This window comes from Phytophthora infestans, genomic scaffold, assembly GCF_000142945.1.
Source record: "Phytophthora infestans T30-4 supercont1.2 genomic scaffold, whole genome shotgun sequence".
NCBI lineage: Eukaryota > Oomycota > Peronosporomycetes > Peronosporales > Peronosporaceae > Phytophthora > Phytophthora infestans.
In genome coordinates this window covers 1362789-1387691 of record NW_003303757.1, presented here as the reverse complement: position 1 = coordinate 1387691, position 24903 = coordinate 1362789, and the positions used below count along the sequence as shown (strand labels likewise).

Genomic DNA, 24903 nt, shown 5'->3' with positions numbered 1-24903 from the left:
CTTGCAAACCATGGGTCTATTTTAGTAAATCAGTGGAGTTATGCTTGTCGACAAGAGGGGCCGTAGGTGTTGAGGTCTATTGTATATCGAGACTTCGTGCTGTGTTGGCAATACTATCGAAAGACTCCACTTTAGCACTCTCAGATTCCCTTATTGTATGTGACGACGCGTACAGGTTGGCCATCTTGCTTACGTTTTGCGTGTTGCAGTTCCGGTTCCAAGTACTTCGAGTCCAGCTGCGCTGTCTGCCGGAAGAGTCCGAACGTCAGCGGCACCGAAAACTGGATAGCACAGCCTACAAGTCCCAGCAGCGTAGGTACACGCAACCACCGCGTCTTTGGTCGCGTCAAGAGCGAGCTGTGCTTGTCGATTCGCGAGATGATGAGCGGTGGGAGCAGCAAGATCGGAGCTGCTGCGAAGATTCTGCCAGCAGCGCACGAGGCAACTGCCAATGCGCCACATCTCCTTGACTTTCCGACGTAGTCTCCGTTCTCGTCGTACACATGGACGCCTTTGAGGTACTCGCTCTGCCTCATGACTGCCATGTTAAGTAGATCGGCAGCAGCAACTGCAGCAAATGGACCCATGCGAGCAACAGCCGGCGCCCATTTGGCGTCCGTCATTCGACTAGCCAAACGTCGGATACCAAGTGATGCCCCCACTGAGCTTGCAGTGGCACCTACGTACGCCACGAGGCGCTGTTCTGCCGTGTCTTCGTTGGAGGCGTTGCGGTTTGCGTAGTAGTGCAGAGCGTTGTAGGTTTGGTTGAGCCATTGCGCGAAGATGGTGGTCTTCGTACTGCTGGCCAGTAGCATGGCACCGTCCATGATCATATTAATTGGAACGATCATGGACGCGCGAAGCGGCGTGAAGACCGGCGCTCCAGTGTCCGGGTGCAGGATGGCATGTGTCACATGCTGCGCATGCTCGAGCTTGGCCGGGTCCACGAACTCGCCACGACGGTGTGCCGCCACCAGCTGCTGCGCATCCTGCAGCGTGCGCTGGGTCGTGAAGGCGGTGCGGAAGTCCAGCATGTAGAACGTCTTGCGCACACGTCCAAAATACGTGTCCTCGTTCGGGTCTGCTAGCTTAATGTGCGTCTCCGGTGTGCTCATGGCTGCAGGGAGCAGGTCCTTCTCCCCTTCCATAGCAGCTGGTGTGTCGGTCAATCTTGGAGTGGTCGATAGAAGAGAGGCGAGCAAATTAGCAAGAGGTGATGGGCTCGCCTCGACGACGTCAACGTCATTCCCTCGTATAAGTACGAAACGCAGCTTCAACAAAAAGCGACTTGTGTAGAAATGATGTGTCTGCGACGCGGTTTCAGTGCAAAGACCCGGACGTGACTCGATGGGTGCAAAAGTCAATCCAAAGTTTATCATCGTTTAGCCTAGCTCACTACTACTTCAAGTACAATCCTAGCCTTCGCATATCATGTTTGTGTTGTCCAAGTGTCTTACTGAGTCTTCTTCGCTGTTTTTTCGGCGGACTTCTTCACGCTGCGCAGCAGGTAGCGCTCGATGAAGAACTTTAGGAAAAGAGCAAAGTAGCTCGAGTACATGATGATGCCCCACTTGAGATTGTCCGGGTCCACACTGCATTCGTCACCCTGCTTCATGTAGTACACGTTGAGGCCACAGACAGCGATGCCGACGACCATCTGGCTCAGCTGGAAGATCGTCACGAGACGCGCCCAGCGAGGTCGGTAGCCGCAAGCCGTGAGGAAGTAGTAGAAATACATGACGGCGTGCACCGAGTAGTTCATCGCCACAAAGTAAATTCCGCTGTAAACAACAGATGGCAAAACGAAGGTCAGCACACAATGCTTAAAGAGAGTAGAGAGCACAGAAGCGGGACCCCTGCACCACCAGAATAACTTCACAAGACTTCTCTTACCTAGCTGAGAGCGTGGCGAAAGCGTGCCAGCAGAAGAGCAGCACGGTGATATGATGATACCAGTGCAGGAAGATGAGCGGCTTCTTACGCAGCACGATGAAGGCTGTGTCCACGAGCTCGGGCACCTTGGAGAAGATGAAGAGCATGACCCAGAGAGCCACGGGGCCATGGCCGTAGTGGGGTGTGGGTGGCGCACACACCGAGTGGTACACGCCACGGCGATAGATGGTGTTGATAAGGAAAGGCACCGTTCGGGATGCGCCGATGGCGCTGAATACTGCCAGCCCCAGGTTCCAGAGTGCCAAGGGACTACAGCAGTGCAAATAAGCAGCGTATCCATCGTCAGTTTCGAATCGGATACAAACTCCAAGAGAACGAGAGTCAGCAGAGCACCAAAACGTACACTTTGAGGTTGAAGGGCTTGACGTCGCGCATGATGCGGCGGCCGGCGAAGCACATGACGCAGTAGGCGGCGCAGAGCGCGACAGCCACGGGCAACGACTCTTTGCAGAAGCCAGGCTCCCACGAGACCACCTGGACGGATCAAAACGCCACTAATCGTTAGCGTGAAAGTCAGAAGCATCCTCTGTGGCCATGACGCACCCAATCGCGCTCGTACTGGGACGGGAACATCAAGCCCAGAGCTGGAACCTCATCGTGCAGCTTTGGCACGCGCGCAAACGTCGTCTCCATTGTGGGTGAGATTCTTTCTGTCCTTTCGGGTGCCTGCTTGCTGCTTCGGTCCGAGGTCGTTTGAGTTGTGTGCGCTGTCGGCAGTTGCGCGATGCGCCCGTTGCTGCAACCGCCAAATGAGATTTTTTGATTTCAGCGACAAATTTCTGAAAAAGCAACCGCAGGCGGAGCGCTCATTTTTGGAACGCAGTGAGCTGCAACTGTGGGCGAAGGAGGACGTCACCAATGTTCGGCTGGACCGGCAGTTTTGGCTGCCGCAGCTGAAGAAGGATGGCTGCACTCACGGTGTCCATCCAACACGGGTAAATATCTCGTCAGTGCGAATGAGTGGATTCGTAGTACAGTACTGCACGCGAGCTTACGCGCAAAAACTACGAGTTGGAAGATTTTCAGTGCTGTCGGCGGTTGCAAGCACACACTGCGGAGTAAATGTACACGTACAACAGTTGTACGGTAAAAGGAGCGAGCAGAAACTCTGTGACACAGACTTGAGTCACTCGAAAAGTGCCAGTTTGCGTCAATGAAATCCGCGGCATTTCCCATGGTCAGTCAAATTTGCAAAAGGTTATTTTAAGCTTATAAGAGAAAGACAAGTGAGGTCGAGCCTATGATCCCTCAATTACAATACCAATAAGTAGCTTCTCTATTCTTCTGCAATCATTTTTTTGAATCACAGCCTGTTAGAGACTCAAAATTGCCACATTTGCCCTCATATTACGGCACTTGTATTTTCAAAATATTTTTGTCCAATTTGGTACGTAAACAATCTGTCCAATGAATCATTGGCAAGGAAAAGGTCCATGTGTACTACGCTTGTCAGCGATTCTGCGAAACGCCGCCGATTTTCCCGAAAATGCGTAAGATGGCTCGAAAGCAGACTCGAGCCATAGCTCTCGCGGTGCTGCTCGCAACGCTGCTCCTCGTGATGCAGGCCCCGCAAGCGCTATCCCAGGCAAGTGAATTCCTGCATACCGTCGGGTGATGATGGAGATAGAGGGAGTGTTGGCGCCAGCGCGTAATCACTTCCTCTCGTTCGTCGCATCGGAAAATGGTTTTTGCACCCATCGCTGGGTGGTCTCTGCTTTGCACAAAAGTGGCTGACGTGGCCTTGATTTTGAAGGTGGCGCTGCCCAAGGTGCATCAGGTCTCGACAGGTAATAAGTGAAAGCCGCCACTTCGCGCGACACTTATTTGCCGAAAAAGAGGGCAAGGCGTTGACGGCAGGTAGAGCGATGCCAATCTAACTCTACGTTGTGCTGGGGAAAGGATGTCTGTCTGATCAAGTGAAGGCGTGTCGGATGGACTGCCCCGTGCAGTACCAGGATCCGCGGCGCTATCTCTGTCCGTGCTACAGGTGTGTGCCCCCTGGCGGTGGCGGTTGCACTCCTGTGCGCCGTCGGAACTCCTGACGATATGTCGTATCGTGCTTGACAGTAAACTTGGTCAGTGCTTGGTGCGAATTGGCTGCAGCATGAAGCAGCGAGTGGACGTGGCAGCGTTCTGCTCGCGACATGGGTACTGCAAGGATGGCTACTGTAATTTTCGCGCTGGAGACCTTACGCCGAGAGGCGATACCCGTCCCGAGGTGTTCGAGCTTACGTCAGTGAAGACCCCTGGCACTCCATGCATCGACAACTGCTGTCCTACCTCGGCTAACTGCTCACAGGACCTCACAATGCTGACGTTGCGGAGCCCTGGACGGATGTACCGGAAGGAGGAGCCACTGCTCCCACCTAGAGAGTGAGTTGCGTCGTTGAGGAGTTATTCCTTCGTTCGTGCTGTGCTGACGCGTTTAATACCTGGGTTTTGTGATCTCTTTTGCTGTAGGGGCGATCCCAGACTGGGTGTTAATCAAAACTACGACCGTATGCCGTACAGTATCCCGCTTCCAAATCTGCCGTAGCTCGTACTTCGAACTTCGAAGTAAAAAGAAACCTATCCAATAATACAAGAGTGGTCTGGACGCAGGCTGATCGACAAGTACAGTAGCAAAAATCTTCAACTACCGTAGTATTAAAAAGGATGAAGAATGAAGCCATGAGTGCCTCGATTTAGGGGTATAAAGGTTTCTCGTTTTCGCCACAGAAGAGACTAAGCGTTCGGTGACAAAACGAGTTGGCAGCTTGACTATTGATACCGATGGCCTCGCTCATACATGAAAACGCCTCGTCCGTTTATCGCAATTCTGGTGGTGCAGGCTAAAGCACGCGACTATGAGTTCTACTGGGGACCAACTGAAACAACGGACTGATGAAGCACTTGCAGTTGCACCTGATACGCACAACAAGTTCAAAAGGCGTTAAAAATACGCAACAGATCAAGAAAAAAAATTAGCCATGCGTACTTGACTCCAATCCAGTTCCACGAGCCAAGTTTGGCGTTGCACGACGGGCAGAGAAGCTTGCCATCGTTACTCGTCACAAAACCCGAATTCTTCGTCATCCAATGCATCGGCTCGACGTAGATGCCGACACAGTTTCCTCCGTTGGCTGGGTTATGTGTCAACTGCAGCCAGTGGGGCGTCGAGCACTGTCAGATTGCGTTTAGGGAGGCAAGATTTGCAAGTCTCGTTGTACCTGGTTTCTTGTCGTACACAGCACATAGTTGCATTTTCGGCAGCATATTGAGCTCCCCGGGCGTACGAGTACGGGACTGGTGACAATATCAGCTACTCCCGTTTTCATTCGCTGCCGTTTTGCCATCATCGTTCGCAACTCAGCATGTGCAGGTGTACTACCCATAATATCCGGGTTGTTTTCCATCCTCTCAAACATTTCAAGTTGTCTTAGGAAACCAGGATTAATCGAGATGCATGGCCGAGCTTCCTGCACCTCGTCATACGCCTCCAGTAGCGTCTTGCCTTGAATAGCCATCAGAGACGCGACGCAAATGGCAGCACTGCGGGACTGACCGTACACGCAGTGCACAAGAACTGCTACCGGTGCGTCTTCATTCTTTAGGTGCCTCTTTATGAAATTAATGCACTCATCGAAGTGCGGTAGTAGTAGTTCTTCCTCCATGTCCAGGATATCGATCAGCAGCATCTCGCATGGCTACAATTTGGAGCAGAGGCACCCTGTGAGATCCTTTTGCATGGTAATTGCAGCGACATGCAATGACTCCGACCTTCACGGTAAGATTGCCAGTACCCAGTGCGACGACTGCTTGAATCTTGTTGGTCTCCAGGAACTCTGCGTCCTGTGCCAATTGTTTTTTTGTTACTGAAAGATAAGGCTAGCAATTGTTGCATCGCCGCTTACCTGCGCAGCGCCAGCTTCGCCGAGGTACAGGGGCAGCTCACCAATACGTGTCGCCGTCGGAAACCCCTCCAGCAGCGGGTGGTGGCTCTGACGCTCCAGGAGCAGGCTTACGACGGGCACATCTTGTTTCGGCATGCTCGAGCGAATGTGAGTCGAACACCACGTGTCTCAGCTAAATGGATAGCAATTTATAATTAATTCGTATATGATAGAATTAGCTCAATTTTTCGCAATTTTACAGATAAATCGAAGTTTTTACGAAACAAAGCGCAGCTACTTAGCTGTTAAAACTGTACCAGGCGCTGCGTTTTTTTGCAAAACGATCCTTGAAGCTGTTGACATACCTGCCATCATAGTGAGCCCCAATGATTCTGCTAGCGGATACTCGTAACAAGGTGTTACTATAATAACACGTACCCGACCCATCGATCCATTAATCCACTGCTTGTCATTCCTGATTTTGCCTCAAACAGCTCACTTCTGCTCTCCCTCTCAGTCGCAATGAAGATCGCCTTCTTTTCCACCCACAGCTATGACATCGAGTCGATCGAGCGGGTTGCCAAAGAGGATGGCATCACCCCCCAGCACGAGCTTAAGTTCTTCACCCCGCGTCTAGACTCCACGTCAGCCAGATTGGCCGAGGGCTGCGAAGGTGTCTGCATCTTTGTCAACGACGTTGCCGACGAGGCGGCTCTGCGCGTCCTTGCTTCTGGTGGCACTAAGGTCATGTTCCTGCGTTGTGCTGGCTTCGACATGATCAACCTCAAGGTCGCTAAGGAGCTGGAGATGCCAGTGATCCGTGTGCCTGCGTACTCGCCATTCGCTGTGGCTGAGCACGCTGCGGCTCTAATGCTGACGCTAAACCGCAAGATCCACCGCTCGTACAACCGCACGCGCGAACAGAACTTCCGCTTGGCCGGTCTGTTGGGGTTTGACCTCCACGGCAAGACTATCGGTGTTGTGGGTACGGGTAAGATCGGAGCCCTCTTCGCCCGCATTGCCGCTGGCTTTGGCTGCAAGGTTCTTGCCTACGACGTGGTGCAGAGCCCCGAGGCTCTGAGCTACGGCGTTGAGTACGTCAGCCAGGACGAGATCTGGGCTCGCTCGGACATCATCTCGTTGCACTGCCCTCTGTTCCCGTCGACCAAGCACACCATTAATGCTGACAGCATTGCCAAGATGAAGCACGGCGTGATGCTGATCAACACCAGTCGTGGTGGCCTAATTGAGACCAAGGCTCTCGTCGAAGGGCTCAAGAGCGGCAAGATTGGTGCAGTCGGTCTGGATGTGTTCGAGGGTGAGGGCGATTACTTCTACTCGGACCGTTCGGGTGCAATTATTGCTGACGAAACCCTTGCTCGTCTCTTCACGTTCCCCAACGTGATCATCACGGGCCACCAGGCTTTCTTCACAAAGGAGGCCCTGGACAACATCGGCCACACCACCATGGCCAACATCAAAGCGTACGAGGCCAAGGACGAGCTGGTCAACGAGGTTAAGTAAAATTCGCAGTCAATTCGGTGAGTCAACATCAATTATAAAGCAAACAGCGAATAAACTTTTGTTCTTGAAGATTCTTTAATACTTCTTACGTAGTATCTGTAATCAGAATGATGTGAACAGACTCCAGTGGAGCCTCCCCAGCTTTCTGTTACATTATTCAAGATGTACTGTACACTTCGCGCCACATTAGATCACGCACCCACGTCGGTGGCTGTAGCTCGCTCAAATTTTAGAGTTTGGGCCGCCCAAACTGGGCGTGCTATTTAGATACTTCCTCCGTCCGAAAATATAAGACCAGCGCCACACATAACACTGTCCAAAAATATTAGACTAAGTTCGGTTCGTATCAGCCGAACTTAGCAGATTTATTGCCTTCTGATAGATTCTGTCACTACAAGCTAGGGACTGCGGGAGAAGACCACGGCTATCCGTCAACGTGGCTTTCGAAAGATGGGGGATGGCGTACTTGTTGCTTCCGTCAACGTCCATAGAAGCCATCAGCACAGATTGTAGAGAAACGAAAACTCTATCTAGAGCGCTGTAATGAAGCTGCTTGAAGGCTTCGTTGACATTGTTGACCAGATCTTCGATAGTTTTAGCCTTCTTCTTGTGCTGGAGCGACTGTATGGAGCTAAAAAAACCGAGGTCGAGAGCATTAAAATCCGGTGAATTAGCAGGTTGTGGCTGAAGGCGCATCCTCCACCCGCCCTCCGCACATGCCGCAAGTACAGCAGGATCATCTGCAGCCACATGGGGTTTTGCGTTGTCGTGATGCAAGATGACTCGCTTGCCCGAAGGCCAAAGGGCCTTAATGCAGGGAATGACCGACCGGCAAAGACACTGCCGATAGATGTCACGAGTCACTGCGTATGTCTTCAGTTCCAACGTCCCCGCAGGCCGATTCTTGCTTGAACGCTCGGCCGGTTCGTAGATAGCAAATGGCCACAAGCCAATTTTTCCATCCCACACTTTATGTTGCCTAGGATCCCAACGTGGGCGAGCCACAGCAACAAGAAACATAACTTTAACGATATAATTCTTGTTCTTGACCGTCGTATGGGGATCCTCCTCGTGCTCAGCCGAATAGAAGCGCTGCTTCTCCTTAGCTAAATAAAACCACTTTTCATCCAGGTGCACATACTCCATCATATTGTCGATCTGCAGCCCATGTCTTCCCGTCTTCTGAACAAATCCAGAGGCAAACCGAACTCGAGCAACTCTCTGCTCGTCACTTAGCATCGGTTTCAGGCATGCTGTGTGGCATCTGAACACCCCCGAGAGAAAATAGTCATGCAGAGTAGATACAGACATACCGAGGGAGTCAGCTAAAGTACGAATGCTGGTTCTGTCTTCAAGCGGCGTAAGTGCGATGGCGTGGTTAAGGTCGAGGCGGAACTCCTCCGTTAGCCTTGACTTGCGGCCGCTTTCCCCTTTCTGCCGCTGGAGTAGTTGATAGATTTGCCTTCATGAATATCCTGGGCCACTCGCTGCCACAGCCGCGCGATCTGGCGCTCGCTACAGCTAAAACGGACTGCACAGGCGGCGAACTCTGCTTTGGGCGGCTGCAAGTTTACGCTTGAGCGCAGAAGAGCTGCGACGACTTGAGCACGCTCTTCTGACGTGAGGTTCTTCCTTTTACAGCGCGCGCCGTCGGTGTTAGAGCTCATCTGGACTTGTTGCGAAGAATAAAAGGAAAAATGAAGAATGTGGCCGTTTTGGAACGACCATAGCTCGTCAACCACTCATTCAAAATGCGAGCGAAAAGCACCAGAAGAACCGCCGTGCTTTGACGCATGTTTTAGACCAATCAGACACCAATAAAACGCGCTTTTGACGCTAAAACGATTTTAACTCTAAAACATGCCTTATATTTTCGGACGGAGGAAGTAGTATGTTGTTCCTATTACATGTATTAATACTGTGCCGCACAAGATAGGCTACACGCAGGAATTGCTAGTATAATGATATCTGCTAACACTCTGTAATAATAAATAATATCGTGACTACTAATTCGACCTATTAAACAATTACAATAATAGTCACAATGTAGTATTCTTAAGCTCCACAAAATTACTATAATCAAGCGATAATAATAGTAATAGCCCCACCCCGATCTCCAAGAGATGCAGAGGTTTGAACACCAGTCATCTCTACCAAAATAAAACAAGGCTCCTTGTGTCATTCAAGGTTTAGTCAACCACCTCTCAACCGTTAAGCTCTGACTTGAGGGCGTTTGTACACGTCGTGGCTCGAGATAATGAAGTGTGCTGCCATTCATTGCTGCTGTCCAGAACTATCAGTAGTGTCGCCGTGTTGTGTCTGTCGGAAAGGTGTTCATCATTTGTGTAGCAACGACGTCTACGCTGATGCTACACTAGAAAAACGGTAAAGCTACCGTGCACATGTATTTTACCATACATGTCGTGAGACTCAATGCGTTGTGTTTATTTGTCTGCATTAGATTCTGTAGTACTGATTGTCTACATCAGTACCTAGGACCTCCGCCGCCAGTTGGGCCAAGATATTACGGTAAAAGAAACTGGTGCTTCTGCTGTTTCGCCCGTCAATAACCTGCGTAGCACACCGCCAGCGTCGCGACATCCTAATGATTCCTGTGGAACAAATGCAACATCGCCATCAGCTCTACCAGAGTATGACACGCATGGGGTACCTGTTTATGTGGAGCACCACTCTCGGCCTAACGCCAGGGACGCAGTTTGGTCAATTATCCACGACCTTGCTAAGCCGTACAAACAGTCTCGCGGGCGCAGCCAATCTTCGTTTACATCGGTCTGCTTGCTATGTACGGCCGATAGCCAGCCTGCAAGTAGCCCGTCGCATTGGGAGGTCGGTTTGTTGAGGTGCTCGAACACGTCAAATGCCAAGGTTCATGTGCGAACGATGCATCCAGATCACCCCTTGGGTAAGAAGGAGATAAATAAGATAGGCAATCGTGCAAAAAAACGACTGTCGGATTTAATATCCAGGCAACAACCTAGTAAGCGTGTCAAGGCAAAGGAGGCTGGACCAAAGACCTGAGCAGGCCCCCTAAAGATGTTGTGGTGCCCTACAAACAAGGCAATCAACATCGCAGTTTCGAACTGGCTTGTCTCAGACGGTATGTAGTATATAATGCGAGTTACTGTCTTATGTCATGTATTGATACTAATGCTATTTGGTAATACTGGTTAGGACTGCCCTACAATTTAGTCACATCTGAGGCGTTTCGCTCTTGCCTTCGGTTTGTAACAGGCAAGGAGCAACTCACGATTTTATCACCTTCGACACACAATGATCTCCTCGATGCATCTTATGATCGCTATACAACACTGACTAACCGCTTCTTACACGACGAGTTTCAGCGGTTAAATGGTCAAGCATTTTTGACACTGATGCACGACACGTACACTAGTTGTGGAAAGAAGGGTGTAATTGGAGCTTCCGTCAACTTTCTCGATCACAACTGGCGCATGCATCACATTTCGCTACTGGTGACGGTGAAAAACGACTCCCACGCTGCTGAAGAAGTAAGGAGAGTGATTGTTAACGGCTGTCAAGAAAGATATGGGATCGATATTGGTGCAATGGCTAAGTTCAGTGTCTCTGATACAGCACCTGTCGCTCGTAAGATTTCCAAAGAATTTGATGCCACGCTGCCAACGGATTGCCACATGCACATTTTAAGCTTGTGTCTTTCATACGGGCTGGGGTTACGAGAGAGCGTGAGAACGGGTTACGTGGTACACCCACTTACCAAACAAATGGAGAAGCAGAAACTGGTAGTGACTGAAGGCGGCGCACTTCCGGAAGAGTCCAAAGCTATTCGAAAGTTACGAAGACTAAATAACTACTTCTCCACTCCCCAAAGGGCAGATCGACTTGAGAGCCTGCAAAATACCTGAAATTACCGGTTCTATCTACATTACTTGACGTCGACGTCCGTGTTGCATCTGCGTCAAGCCTAATGCAACGATCGATTGTGAATTTTCCAGCTTTTCGAGCCTACTTTCAATCACCTGAGCCAAGTGATGACATCTCTGTATTTACTGCACTGTCGGATGAGGATTGGCGTTTATTTGTTGAACTGGATGGGATCACGAATGTTGTTGCGCACTTAGCACTGATGGAGATTCAACATGAACACTTGCTGGCATCGAAAGCAATCATGCTAATTAAATTCGCGCCAATCGCCTTAGTGCGAACAAGTTCAGATGTTATGATCTGCAGTCTGGGCGAACATCGCTCACTAATGAGAAAAAACTTCCTCGATTGGAAATCGCCAAGGAAGATATGTTAGGTGGAGCTCAAACTTGTATCGCCCGAATATCGGCTCAGTTACGCCAGCGAGCACCAGCATTCACGCCGGAGCATGTCATGCCACTACTGCTTGATCCTCGAACGAATTCTGCAGTCCAGTCAATTTTGAGCTGCTCCTCATACGACGATAGTTTTCGTGATCAAATTATCCAACAAGCCGAAACATTGTTCCAGAACGAGCTTCGTAAGCTCTTTAAGCTGAAAAGGACACATGAAAACGGATGTGACAAGAGACCTATTCCAGTGACTTCGAGAGACTTGCGCAGGACCACTTGTGATGAAGACGAGTTTGTCATTTGTGGCGACCCGTTGGAGACACATGAAGAGATGTGCGAAGGAAACTATCTCACTCAAGCAGATCAAGAATTAAAACGCTGGAAAGTGCTCTCTGCTAAGCGGATTGATGTTGCAGAGCGGCAAAACTTGCATGGGCTCTCAAGAGAGGAACTAAGAGCACGTATGACGACTGTGCGCCAAGATGGACAAGTTTGTCTTAATTTGTTCGAGACATGCAACCATGTGGACCTGTGTCAATGGTTCCGTGAGACGGGTGAAATAGAGTTTCCGTCAATTGCAGCAATGGCAAGAGTATGGTGCGGACGCAGCTCGACGACCGCCTTCTAAGAACGGGTATTTTCTACTAGTGGGCTTGTCATGAGCAAGCTTCGCACCCGGACGGAGAACCTCCGAGCTGAAAAACAAGTGATTTTGAAGCATAACAAGCGTGAAATAGCCTGGCTAGAAGGCAAAAGCTAGCTTTACCTCGACGAATGAGCGTTGGCGTTCTGGCATCGTTTAAAATACGATACTGGGGCTTCAGTGCTAGCATTGACAAACAAGCATAACATTCCATTAGTACACTTACATAGCTTGCTTCATTCAGCGATGTATTGTAATTGTATACGTCGACGCCGTGTAATTGTAGATGATCATTAGTCTCGACGCTGTGAAGATCATTGAAAATATGTTTATGGTTGTCGTTATCAGGAAAAGTTATTGTTTCAATATCTCGCCAATATCTGGTGTTTAGCAAACATACCGTGGAGTTATCAAATATTGTGCGTCTTTGTAGAAATTTCTAACTTCACTGTTCGCTTCATCGCCGCGATTATACTCGTTGCTCTACGACAATAAGTACTCAAGTCACTTAGTCGCTAGAATCACTCATGTCTAGCAAATAATTCCAATCAACTCACCTTGGTGATGTACAATCAGCTTGCAGTAACTGGTGCTACAAGCTGGATTAGCTTTATGATCGATATGATTAATGATGCTGCGATCCTTGTACTGATTTCGATGCTTCGGTGTAACTACATGTAATCAACAGCCAAGAAAAAGTAAAGCCACAACGAATGAGCAATAAAGCCGCCAAAATATCTCGTTTCATTGCCTCGGGAACGCGATCAAGTGCTACATCCTCGAGTAAATACTGTAACTTTCCACTTACCAGCGGCCTGACGTACGTCCAAGCCGTATCTTGATCTCAGAGAATCGCGTGAGCTTCGCTCTTCAAGTCCCTCATTAGATAAAGAATGGCCCTTATTAATAGCTGAAATATTAATATTAATAACCATTGTAGGTTCGATGCCGATCCAGATCTCTATTGATAGCTATGAGGTTAAAATTTGTCTTCCAAATATTACTAATCAGATCGACAAAAAAACCATTACTATCAATCCCTGGCTACACGTGCTAGCGATTGCGATTTTGCAGCTTACACCAGGGCTCTAATACAAAAAAATGATTTTGGCACTGCGACACATGAATCACGCACGCCTTAGCTTACTGAATTCAAGTACTATGTCTCGTAATGATCGTGTCTAGTGTACATGATCGTAATCAACAGTGTTTATGATCGTCATTTGTACCATGTTATGTTTTGTCCAATTAAATCCTAAGAGGGGTCGGTTTGAAAGCATTAGTTTACCAGATGCCCCTGGTTACATTGTTTGTAGCAGCCAGCTAGTCATTTGACTCTCCCGGCTGACGGAGCATGCAGCCTGAAAGCACAAAGAAGGTTTAAAGAGGTCGCACTTTATTGAGGGGTACCGGTTTCAGGCGGTAAGTGCCCATAAACCGGTAGCCAAACCGGTCCAACACGATCCCGCGATAATTACGGTACGTTGATTAGACGAGTAGGATGATTGGACGAGTCCAGAATGTTGGTGATTGGATGCACCAATTGATTGGATGACCTAGGTAGTGAGCTCCGATAAATCAATCACTTCGGAATCTTCCTTTTTCCCCTCAAGTGTCTTCGCTCCGGTCTACTCCCCGAGTGGTGACTCTTCCCTTCGCTCCGTACAAGCCCAACGTCGCCTAAAACCCGTGACCTCTATCAGGTTATGAGCCCAAGTAACATGTCCTCTGCGCAAGACGTTTCAACTAAGGTCTCCATCGACAAGTTCAACGGTGACAACTACGCGACGTGGAGCCGCTACATGCGTGGTGTGTTCGTGACCAAGTCGTGAGCCGAGAGACGACTCCAAGCTTCACGGACCCTCGTGCGAAGGACGAATATGTCAAGTCGAGAAACATCGCGTTCGGATTGATGCTGCTCCACATGGATGCGTACTACCACCACGTGGTCGACAACTGCGAGGAAGCGTGGACCGCGTGGGCGTGCTACACCTGGAGATGAGTACTGCTGAGCTGAAGACGCAAGACGTTGTGAAGGTGCTCACGAACGAGCATATCAAGCGACAAGGCGATAAGACCCCTGCGGTGAAGACTGAAGACGCGGCGAAGGCGTTCAGTACCGAGCGGGAGTCTCGCCAGTGTACATACTGCGGAAAAATGGGGCACGTGATTGAGAAGTGCTGGACCAAGCAGAAGGATGAGAATCGAGGAGGCCGACGCGGCGGCAACAGTCGTGGACGCGGGGCCAGCAGTGTCCAGTTGCGAAACGACGACTACGACCACGGCTATGATCGCGTGGCATTTGCGGTTTCGTTGGAATGTGGAGTTTTGACGGGCAAGAGTATGTCCGGGCTGTTAGCAGTCGATAGCGGTGCGACACACCATATCTGCAATGACAAGATTAAGTTTGTCATGCTGAACGAACGAGATGAAGGCGGGCTGAAGGTCGCTGATGGCACTAACGTTGCAATCAAGGGTGTGGGGACCATCATCGAGCGCGTGGTTCTACCCAACGGTGATGAGCGCGAGATCGAGATCAACAACGCGCTCTGCGTGCCGAAGATGAAGAAGAACTTGCTATCAGTGCCGCAGATCAACAAAAGCGGCAAATTTCAAGTGGTGTTCGACGGTGAAACCATGCACGTTGTGCACAAGGATTCGAAGGAAGTGGTGGCTACAGCAGATCTCGTAGACGGTCTTTACTGGCTGCGCACACCACTATGCTCGATAAATGCAGTGACTTCGAAGTCGAACGTTGACTTGCACGCGCGCATGGGCCATGCTCCTATTGACGTGCTACGCAAGATGGTCAACAGCGGCATGATCAAGGATGCCAAGGCACCTTTGAAGTCAAGTGAGCAAAGTGTCTGTCGCGGGTGTCAGCAAGGGAAAATGGACCAGAAGCCGTTCCCCAGTAACCGCGACAAACGCAGTTCCGACACGTTCGAGTTGCTTCATTTCGGCATCTGCGGCCCCATGGAAGAAGAATCGTTGGGTGGGAGCAAGTACTTGCTGCTCATCGTTGACGAAACCAGTGGATGCATGAAGGGTTTCTGCTTACGAGCCAAGTCGGACGCTGAAGAATGCCTCAATAGCTATATCACGAAGGTACAGACGCAATTCGGCAAGCGGGTCAATATTGTACGCCATGACGGAGCTCGTGAGCTCGCGACAAACTCACTCAAGGTGTTCTACGAAGATCGAGGCATCGAACAGCAGACCACGGTTCCGTACGCGCACCAGACGAACGGCACTGCAGAACGAGCTATCAGGACTATCGTCACGATTGGTCGCAGCATGTTGCACCATGCCAAGTTGGAGAAGTGTTTCTGGGGCGAAGCGGCGATGGCCGCTATCTACGCTAAGAACCGTCTACCGTCACCCAAGATCGAAAGCAAGACTCCATATGAGATCGTGTACAAGTCCAAACCAAGTGTGAAGCACATGCGTGTGTTTGGTTGTCGGACGTACGTCCTAACTCCGAGGGAAAAGAGACTCAAGTGGGACCCTAAGGCTCGAGAAGGGTTGTTCATGGGTTACGAAGAAGTGTCAAAGGCGTATCGAGTTTATGACATCGAGGCGGGGCAGGTGGTGATTAGTCGCGATGTCAATTTCGACGAATCAAACTTCGGGTTCTCAACGGCTACTCCAAGCGACGACGACGCAAATTCTGATCTCGACCTCGACTCTCTCAGTATCAACGATATCGAAACTGCGGGTCCAACGGAATTCAAGCAGGCGGGGAAACGCAAGTCCCGCACAATTAACGTTCACGGCATGACTACGAGATCGCGCGCTGCACAGCAGGCTGTCGGTTTGGAGGAAGCTAGCTCGAGAAACCTCGTTTGAGCGTCAAACAAAGCGCCGATCAGGTGTGCGAAATGACTGTGATGTGACCGATGAAGAATAAAAAGACGTCGAGGATCAAGACGACGATGACGCAACTCCGCCTGTATTTTGGCCAACGCAGTGGAAGCTGGTGATTTAGTTGAACCGGCAACGTTCCAAGAAGCGGTAAACGGGCCTGATCAAGTGCATTGGCGCAAGGACATCCGTGCCGAACTTAAGTCGATGCGACTTCGCGGTGTGTTCCAAGCTGCCAAGTTACCGAACGGTCAACGGGCCATCGGTACGAAGTGGGTGTTCAAGATCAAACGCAAAGCGGATGGTTCAATCGAGAAGTACAAGGCGCGCCTTGTAGCGAAAGGCTTCAAGCAGAAGTATGGCATTGACTACACCGAAACGTTTTCGCCCGTGGTGAAGTATGTGACGCTTCGCATGATCATTGCTTTGGTCGTGTACCTCGGCTGGCCCCTGCCTGGATTTCATCCGGATCTAGCGCCAATGACCCAGGATCAATTGGGTCAGTATAGTTGGGGCCCTTGAAAGCTCGTGCTTGAGATCAAACAGGACTCCTCGCACGTAAAACGTCACTCTTATGCATAACCATTCACTCCTTCCTCCTAATCCACCCTTCCCCTGTGGATTCGTCTTCTCTTTCTTTCCGATGTGACCAACTCACATCAGCGATCCTCCTCCTCCTGGCCCACACCCTTCCTGTGGGCCCTTCTTCATCCTCCCATCGACATGACCAACTCACATCCATGGGTCCCCTCCCTACTCTTCTTCATGAGACTGCATCACGCCGAATCTGTTACAATTCGTACGATCCCTCAAGAAATCATAGAGTAATGCTCCACAGTTCAGATCTGCCTCGTCTACCCAACTGGGTTCGTCATATCCACGCCAATACATCAGAAATTCACGGTAAATCCGTCCGTGTGCAGAAACGCGGGCGCGCCCTAGCGCGCGTTGGAGTCACACAATAAGAGTGTGACTTCGTACTTAAGCGCATATTAGTAACACAGACACGGCACTCCGTCTTGTGTGGCAAATACTAGCGTTACAAAGCCACAAAAGGGCACACTATCAAAATAAATTACCCGATATATTTCAAAAATTTCAGCCCGTGCCGCGTGCTTGCGCATACCGAAATGTGCTGCGAATGTTGTGCTAATGGTCGTGTTGCACGACTATACGCAAGACTTCGCGCAGTCAGATTTCTGCCGCAGTGAGAGGCGACGCGGGCGCTGCGGACGCGCGAGGAATGACGGATGAAGACGATGGAAACAAGCGTCCGAGATGCATGTAGCACGGGGAGGGGACGTCCTCGTCACGACGTGATTTGCTTTGCATGGAGGCTGTGCCGCCGTGCTGAAGGTCTCGAACAAGCTATCCAGCGTTGGACATGTGACCAAGTGCCCGAGAGCCATGCAATGTGGGCATCACCCAGTCGTACAGCGCTGTCAAGACCACCGCAGAGTCGACGTAAGAGCATGTTTATGGGCATGGCCGCGCAGCTCGTGCCTTGCCAACAGTACCAACAGCGCGGTTCCAGGTCGGACACGGAGATTTGTAGCGGTTGCTGATGGACTCATGAAAGCAGATACATGGTGGAAAAGTGCTTACGCTATCCCATGCAGCACGGCATGCTGCATGGTCATGAAGAGAATCGAAAAACGGGCGCGCGAGCTCGCGAACACGCATGCAAGACGAAAGCATTTATGGTTCTTAAAGGAGACGACGTGCCGGCCGCCTCAGTCCTAGTTATGCAGACATATTCGTGGCTACTTATAAGATGCAGCTTCACATAAGGTTGATTCAATATCTCGTTTGAAAGGCACATACACGTTCTTGAACGCTAGTTGAACCTAGGCGAAAAGCGACTTCATCAGAAAACGCAATCTGATGTAGCGCAAGAGGTTCTTCGGTAATGTTGTCGCCAGCGTTAAATTACGCACAGCGCACTCGAAAAACAGTAGAACTAGCGGACCGCAGTTGGTGATGTCTTTTTGTTTCATGCGGTGCTCACGTCTTGATATCATTGCCTCCGTCGTGTCGGAAAACAGATCCTTGACAATATTTTCACACTCGACATATTGATCCTCCTTTTGCATCGGGTCGAAGAAGGTAAGCGTCTGTGATTTAATGTCAAAAACAACTCCACACCAATGATTGTTGTTGAGATGGATAGGGAGTAGTACATACTCGTTGCTTGCGTGAAATGGCTGAGTTGCGGCAATTATCGTGTACTGTGACTCCACGTTAACCGTTCCACAGAATGCGGGTGAAATTATTCCTGTTGTGCCATGCTCTTCTTGAATTGTTGTCATTGCATGCAGCAGACAGTCATCATTTATCTATTCCTCATCACAAAAAAGCAAAAGAGATCGTTTGAGAACCTTACCAAATGGCGTCTGCCTCGTCAGCGGTAGTATCATCTTCTGTATGGCAATCGCTGCGGCCTCTTTGTCAAGGTCAACGTACTCACGAAGTCCGGCGGGTATTGCGAGACGATTCAGCGATGTGGCTCTTATCCATTCCGCTGTGGCACCAACAGACGCAAAGATTTGCATTGTCGTGTAGCAGTCATGCATGATCCCGAACTGCTCTTCACTGAAAATCCCGACTTTTGCCACACGAATACCAATATGTTGATCCGAGTTTGGTAGTGACTTCTTGTACTCATCCAGCAGCCGCCGGCACTTTGCAACGAATTGATCCGTAAAAATGAACTTAATATCGCTGGAGCACTCATGTGGGGCAACAACCTTGGCCATCGCTTGTTTCCTTGGACCTAAAACTTTCACGGTTACGCTTGACAGAAACTCGTTTGCTGATTCGTAGCTGAAGCTTGAGAAAAGGACTCGTGCTACATTCTTGAGCGTTGCGACAGGTGTTAGTGTTCCTTGAACAAGTTGCTTGGCTTCTTTACGAGACTCCACCATCCGTTGTCGTTTCTCCTTCTGCTTCTGAGCTTTCCGAATTTTTGGACGACCTCTGCTCTTCGTACTTTTTGAGACGAAGAATGACGTTTCCTCACTAGAGCTTGAGCCACTACTGTTTGCTCTCTTCTGCGGTAATGTTGGTGAATTGGTTGTCCAGAAGGCACACTGTCCGAGTGACTTTGTCCTGAAGGCACACTGTCCGAGTGACTTTGCTCGAATCGTTGCAACGCTTCTATCATTTTCTTGAAGATAGGTGTGCCGTTGCGGCTCATAATGTCAGCTATACGCGTGGCAGTCTCGTGTGATGTACGAAATTTACTCGTGCCATTGAGCTTTTTGTGTCGGGATGCCTTCAATGCGGAGCTGCTCACTCGAAAAGAACTGCTAACATTTTCTTCACTGACAGGCTCATCGTCAACAGGAACATTCGCTGGGCTAGTCAGACTCCACCTAGAGTGTATATGCTTCAGCGGAATGGGACTTTTGTTGGAAAGTAATCGCCAGTAGATGACATGGCGACAAGGTAACAGCTCAGTTCGCATAAATGCACACGAGCAGCGATTAGGTCTAAGCACAGCATAACATGATGATAAGTTCACAGGAATTTAAAGATGATCACAATTAACCCAATGTACTCTAGTGTCGACGTGATACTTGCGGTCTGGATCTCCTGCTGAAGACAGTTGAAACACTTGGTCTTGTAGCTCGATAATATTGTAGTGTGTTTTACGATCATTCGCAACCCGATACTGCTTCTCCACGAGCTGGTAGGCATGTTGACTCACTTCCTTCGCCAGCTTCTCCAATTCAGCATCAGCGCCACCATAACGCATATATCCAACATCCGTCATCTTCTTTGCGTACTCAAGTTCAGCTATCGACTGCAAAAACATTAGCGTATCTACACACTCGTCCAGCATCATTGTTGGCTTCAACACATCCTTTAAATGACCCCATGCTGCTTCAAGGCGATTGTTGGTTGTGTTTCCTAAATGCGGGACGTCAACACGCCCAAAGCCACTCCACATTTCTCTGCACTGGTGCCAATTCGAGTCAAAGTTTTGTAAGAATGCGTGCTCCGGCTCCGGTACTTCTTCATCTTTCAAAATTTGTTTCCCTTCCACGATGTAGTACAAATACTTTCGACCAATTGCATACTCGCCTTCCGTTTGCGCACTTAGCATCATATGAACAGCATCTTCGATCTCTTCACGATCAAGAAGTCCGTACACATGTTTGCCATCTCGGTCCGTAAATACTTAACAACGTGGAATACACAAAGGAGAATTCGCGCAGCCGGAAAAGCAGATTGCAGTAACGAAATTTCTCCGAAGTCCTTATCGACGATGATTACACGGACGTCATCCCACGTCGCGTTAAATGACTTGAAAGATGTGATCGCATCGGAAAGACACTCTGCACTCTCGTTCTCCATAAGGGCATGCTGCACGTATTGGCCCTGTGTGCCTAAGTCACACAAAAACCACAAAGTCACAAAATGCCACATCGCCACACCAAAACCACAAAATGCCACAACGCGACCACGTAAATCACAAAACACCACAATGCCGCAGTAAATCGCCACAAAAGTCACACATTTGTCAACAAGCCACAATAGTCACAAGTAGTCACCGTGCAAACAAACACAACGAACAACATTAGACGGTCAGACACGTGAAAGATAGATGAAGCGCTCTTACATGGCCAAAAACGTCGTGAATCATGAAACTGAAAAGCTTGTATCTGGCGTCGTTAGTGTTGTGAGTCGCGTCGATCATCAAAACCTCAGGAAAAGCTTCGAAATAGCGCCGCATTTGATGAGTCTGGAAAGTAATTACTTGAGCCAACTTGTCATCATCCACGTAGATGGTAGCCGTGTTTCCTTTTCGCAAGCAGAAGTCTCTAAGGCTGGACTCTAACCTTGCTTCAACAGTAGTAGATCCTCGGCGTTGTTCCTTAAGCTTCTGCACCATGTTGTGCACGTCACGTAGGGTTACCTGCTTGCCTGCCAGATGAAACAGATTAGTTCAGCAATATTATAGCAATAAAAAACAGCAAATGATAGTACTAGTACCTGAGCGACGCCGCAAAAATGCAAGTATCAACTTCTTTTTTGCTCCAGCAGCTTGTAGCTCGTCGACAAAATCAAGCATCTCTTCATCATCTATACGTCGATTGGCAGGGTGGTTGTTATACTTGTCTGGTCCGAGGCCGTGGTTGTGCGTCGTGTTCTGCTGGGTTATCTTCACTTGAAAACCATGATCTCCTGACCACACCACTGTAACCGAGATCTGAGCCTCGCACCCCGTCGACTTGACAAAGTAGTTGGAGCGCTTGCCAGTAGACCGACTGGGCCGACTCCAGCCATGCGTGCAACAAAGTCGCCGGTAGTATTTGTCGAACGAATCAGGAATTCTTGTCGTCTCTGTCAGCTTGCCTCGCTTCGCTAATTCAGCATTCCTAGATGCAGCACTTGTAGAGGTACGCTTACGGAACACTTGGTGGGTCTGCTCTTGGTACTGCTCCAACGCCAAAAAAAATGCACCCCACGTTGTGTAACAGCGCTGCTCTAACGGGGGAGCTCACGTAGACGTATTCCGCGATTCCGGGACGTGTATCTCCGGAGAGCGTGCCTCGGCAGACTCACTCTCGCCGTCCGATCCCGAGCCAGTCGACGCGACGCTCGCCATTTTGTCGAATTTTCTGTTTCGAAATGAACGGCGCGAAATCGTCGGGGGCGAATGAAAGGGGGGAGAGGAGGTGACACGGAGGAGGGGGGAGCTGGAAGGAAGGGGTCTTTTTCTATTTTCCTGTTTGTCGGAATTTTTGTTTCTCGGGATTTTATTTTAATTTACCGGACTCGAAGTGGATCCCATTGTGTGACTTTATCCACTTCCTTTAATTAAAGCACTAAAAAACTTGCTGTAAGATTTAAGGATTCATCAAGTTGTGGATCCCCGCTTACAAGTGCGCTCTATAAAATGTATACGTATTGGGTGCGAATTTCAGTCGGGCTGAGTCAAAGCCACTTGACGCATATGTGAGTATAGAAATTCGTTCAATCTTGGCAGCCGACCCAATTCGTTTGCCTTCTAACGTGGTGATCATCATGACCTGCAGGCAAGTTGCAGGTGAGATGAAGGCAAAGTCTGCAAGTTCGGAAATGGTCTGGCTACCCTCGTTTTTTTTCTTTCTTGCTACATGTTTTACCGATTCTTCTTACCTTCATTACCGGTTTATGCACGGACTGACCTATTTGGGCTGTGATATCTAGCTGCTTCTATTAATAAATCTTGACTGTTCTTCAGTATGTGAGCTGAGCGGCCCGGAGCAAGTACCGGTACGGCAATGTCGCCCAGTCCAGCACCATGGCGAAAGCTTAAGCTTTTCAACCGACTTTTACTTTACGAGGATGCTATTATAACAGAGGTTAAAAGACTACTGTACCTTACTAATAAAAATACGGTACCTGTATTAATACTACATGTAGTATTAACATTAAAGAACTCCGAAGCTCGCAGTCAAAACGAGTATATCGATTGCTTAGCAATCCTCGGACCTAGTGTGTTAAAGTCATGGATCTTGACCGATACATCGACAAGACCGAATCGAGTAGACATAGCGACGGGCTTGATATCTTCAGGATTGCTCACATGTGTTGCATGTTTATCGCCGTATATATGCACAAACTCTAAATAACTGATCTCAGTATTGCCGAAAATTGAAGCGACTAAAACATGCCTCACACAGTATTCAAAACTGCATGGCGTTGCTCACAAAAACACGCGATTTCTTTGCATGTCAATTTGAAGTCTCAATTGTGATCATTCTCATTTTTGCTGAGTCCCGAGCAAGTCACGTCCAAATTCAATTTAAAACGATGAAGATCGCCTTCTTCTCCACGCACAGCTACGACATTGAGTCGATGGAGCGTATCGCCAAGGAGGACGGTGTGACCCCCACGCACGAGATTACCTTCCTGGTGCCGCGTCTGGACCACACGTCTGCTAAGTTGGTCGAGGGCTGCGAAGGTGTCTGTATCTTCGTCAACGACATCGCTGATGAGGAGTCTCTGCGCGCCTTGCATGCCGGTGGCATTCGTGCTGTATTCCTACGCTGCGCCGGCTTCGACATGATTGACCTCAAGGTCGCCAAGGAGCTCGGTATGGCTGTGACCCGCGTGCCGGCCTACTCACCCTACGCTGTTGCTGAGCATGCCGCCGCCTTGATGATGACACTGAGCCGTAAGATCCACCGCTCTTACAGCCGTACGCGCGAGCAGAACTTCCGTCTCGCTGGCTTGCTGAGCTTTGACATCAATGGCAAGACCATCGGCGTTGTCGGTACGGGCAAAATCGGAGCTTTGTTCGCTCGCATCGCTGCAGGCTTCGGCGCCAAGGTGCTTGCTTACGATGTGGTGCAGAGCCCCGAAGCTCTAAGCTACGGCGTCGAGTACGTCGGCCAAGACGGGATCTGGGCTCGTGCCGATATCATCTCATTGCACGCTCCTCTCTTTCCTAGCACCAAACACATGATCAACGCCGACAGCATTGCCAAGATGAAACAGGGCGTAACGATCATCAACACCAGTCGTGGTGGCCTTATTGACACCAAGGCGCTGGTGGAAGGACTTAAGAGCGGAAAGGTCCGCGGTGTCGGCCTGGATGTGTTCGAAGGTGAGGGCGAGTATTTCTACTCGGACTGCTCTGGCGGTATCATCGCCGATGAGACTCTCGCTCGTCTCTTCACGTTCCCCAACGTGATCATCACTGGCCACCAGGCTTTCTTCACCAAGGAGGCCTTGGACAACATCGGCCACACCACCATGAACAACATCAAGGCATACGCGGCCAAAAAGGAGTTAGTAAACGAGGTCAAGTAAAGTACAGCCTCGCCTCGGAGTCGACTGTGAGCCTTGTGAAGGCCATTGGAGCCTCCTTGTTTTAAAATATCAAAGTGCACTTCTGAGTTTGTTTTTGTATTAAATGCTGAGCATAGCTTCAGCTAGAGCGTCTCCAAGCGCCACAAGTTTTGCTACAGCAGTGCACATTGGTACTAAGACGCACATGGTGTAGGGTCAAAGCCTGAAATACGGTGCGTGTGGCTAAAAAACTCTCTCACGAGCTCTCCGCTCTTGAGGGGCGCGGATGGTATTCGAGTGCACGTTGAGGGGTTTTCGAGTGCAGACATTTTTGCCACGAAATGGCGGAATGCCGAGTGCAGATAACACATGGCGATATCGTCGGCTCTATACTTGTCTTGTCCGGTCCATGCTTGTTTGAATTTACTACAATGTCCTTGGGGCCGGATGCAGAGCTCACCAGGATGTAAGAGGAGAAAAATACATGTATTTGTGAGAAGAAAACATGAATGAGCCTTAAATCCTGGTTCACTTCCTACACAAGGTACGCTGAGCTCCGCTAGTCCAGATCGTCTAAGCTGTCCAAGTCCTGATCGTCGTCGGCGTCACAATCGACACTGCGGGGATGCGATTCGTGTGGGCTTGCGTGGGCGGCAGCACTCTTACGGCGAGCGTTGAATTTGCTCTTATCGTGTTGACGGAGAAGCGCTTGAACGAAAGGAACTCTTACACTGTGGACTGGCGTAGCTGGCGAGCGAAGTTGACGATGGAAGCACACTAACCCTAGCTCGTGGATCGCTTTGTAGACGAATGTCACGAAAGTAGCGAGGAAGCGTAGGAGCGTAGACGGCGAGTACGGCGCCGTAGACAGTTGTAGGGGAGGAGAGGAGTTGCTGCTCGAAAGCAAATTGAGAAGTGATTAATCAGTTAGAGTTGGCGGCTGCAAGCT

General features: G+C 49.7%; 6 protein-coding genes across 6 annotated transcripts; 3 read left to right on the top strand and 3 right to left on the bottom strand.

The window, feature by feature from the left end:
• Window positions 1–140: 140 nt before the first annotated feature.
• PITG_01412 (Mitochondrial Tricarboxylate Carrier (MTC) Family) lies at window positions 141–1148 on the bottom strand (the record flags this gene model as incomplete). The annotated part of the gene is made up of 1 exon (XM_002908034.1): window positions 141–1148. The coding sequence occupies one exon, from the start codon at window positions 1146–1148 to the stop codon at window positions 141–143; it is 1008 nt and encodes a 335-aa protein (XP_002908080.1).
• A 305-nt stretch (window positions 1149–1453) lies between these two features.
• Window positions 1454–2639, bottom strand: PITG_01411 (elongation of very long chain fatty acids protein, putative; the record flags this gene model as incomplete). The annotated part of the gene is made up of 4 exons (XM_002908033.1): window positions 1454–1781; window positions 1894–2202; window positions 2297–2427; window positions 2497–2639. The coding sequence occupies 4 exons, from the start codon at window positions 2584–2586 to the stop codon at window positions 1454–1456; spliced, it is 858 nt and encodes a 285-aa protein (XP_002908079.1).
• Window positions 2640–3392: 753 nt separating this feature from the next.
• On the top strand, window positions 3393–4563 carry PITG_01410 (uncharacterized protein; the record flags this gene model as incomplete). Its single annotated transcript, XM_002908032.1, has 5 exons — window positions 3393–3538; window positions 3707–3740; window positions 3853–3940; window positions 4021–4326; window positions 4414–4563. The coding sequence occupies 3 exons, from the start codon at window positions 3885–3887 to the stop codon at window positions 4487–4489; spliced, it is 438 nt and encodes a 145-aa protein (XP_002908078.1).
• A 221-nt stretch (window positions 4564–4784) lies between these two features.
• PITG_01409 (uncharacterized protein) lies at window positions 4785–5981 on the bottom strand (the record flags this gene model as incomplete). Its single annotated transcript, XM_002908031.1, has 5 exons — window positions 4785–4857; window positions 4931–5091; window positions 5229–5639; window positions 5713–5784; window positions 5847–5981. The coding sequence occupies 5 exons, from the start codon at window positions 5979–5981 to the stop codon at window positions 4785–4787; spliced, it is 852 nt and encodes a 283-aa protein (XP_002908077.1).
• Window positions 5982–6312: 331 nt separating this feature from the next.
• On the top strand, window positions 6313–7416 carry PITG_01408 (D-isomer specific 2-hydroxyacid dehydrogenase, putative; the record flags this gene model as incomplete). Its single annotated transcript, XM_002908030.1, has 1 exon — window positions 6313–7416. One exon carries the CDS (start codon window positions 6348–6350, stop codon window positions 7347–7349), a length of 1002 nt encoding a protein of 333 aa, XP_002908076.1.
• Window positions 7417–22973: 15557 nt separating this feature from the next.
• Window positions 22974–23975, top strand: PITG_01407 (D-isomer specific 2-hydroxyacid dehydrogenase, putative; the record flags this gene model as incomplete). Its single annotated transcript, XM_002908029.1, has 1 exon — window positions 22974–23975. The coding sequence occupies one exon, from the start codon at window positions 22974–22976 to the stop codon at window positions 23973–23975; it is 1002 nt and encodes a 333-aa protein (XP_002908075.1).
• Window positions 23976–24903: the final 928 nt, after the last annotated feature.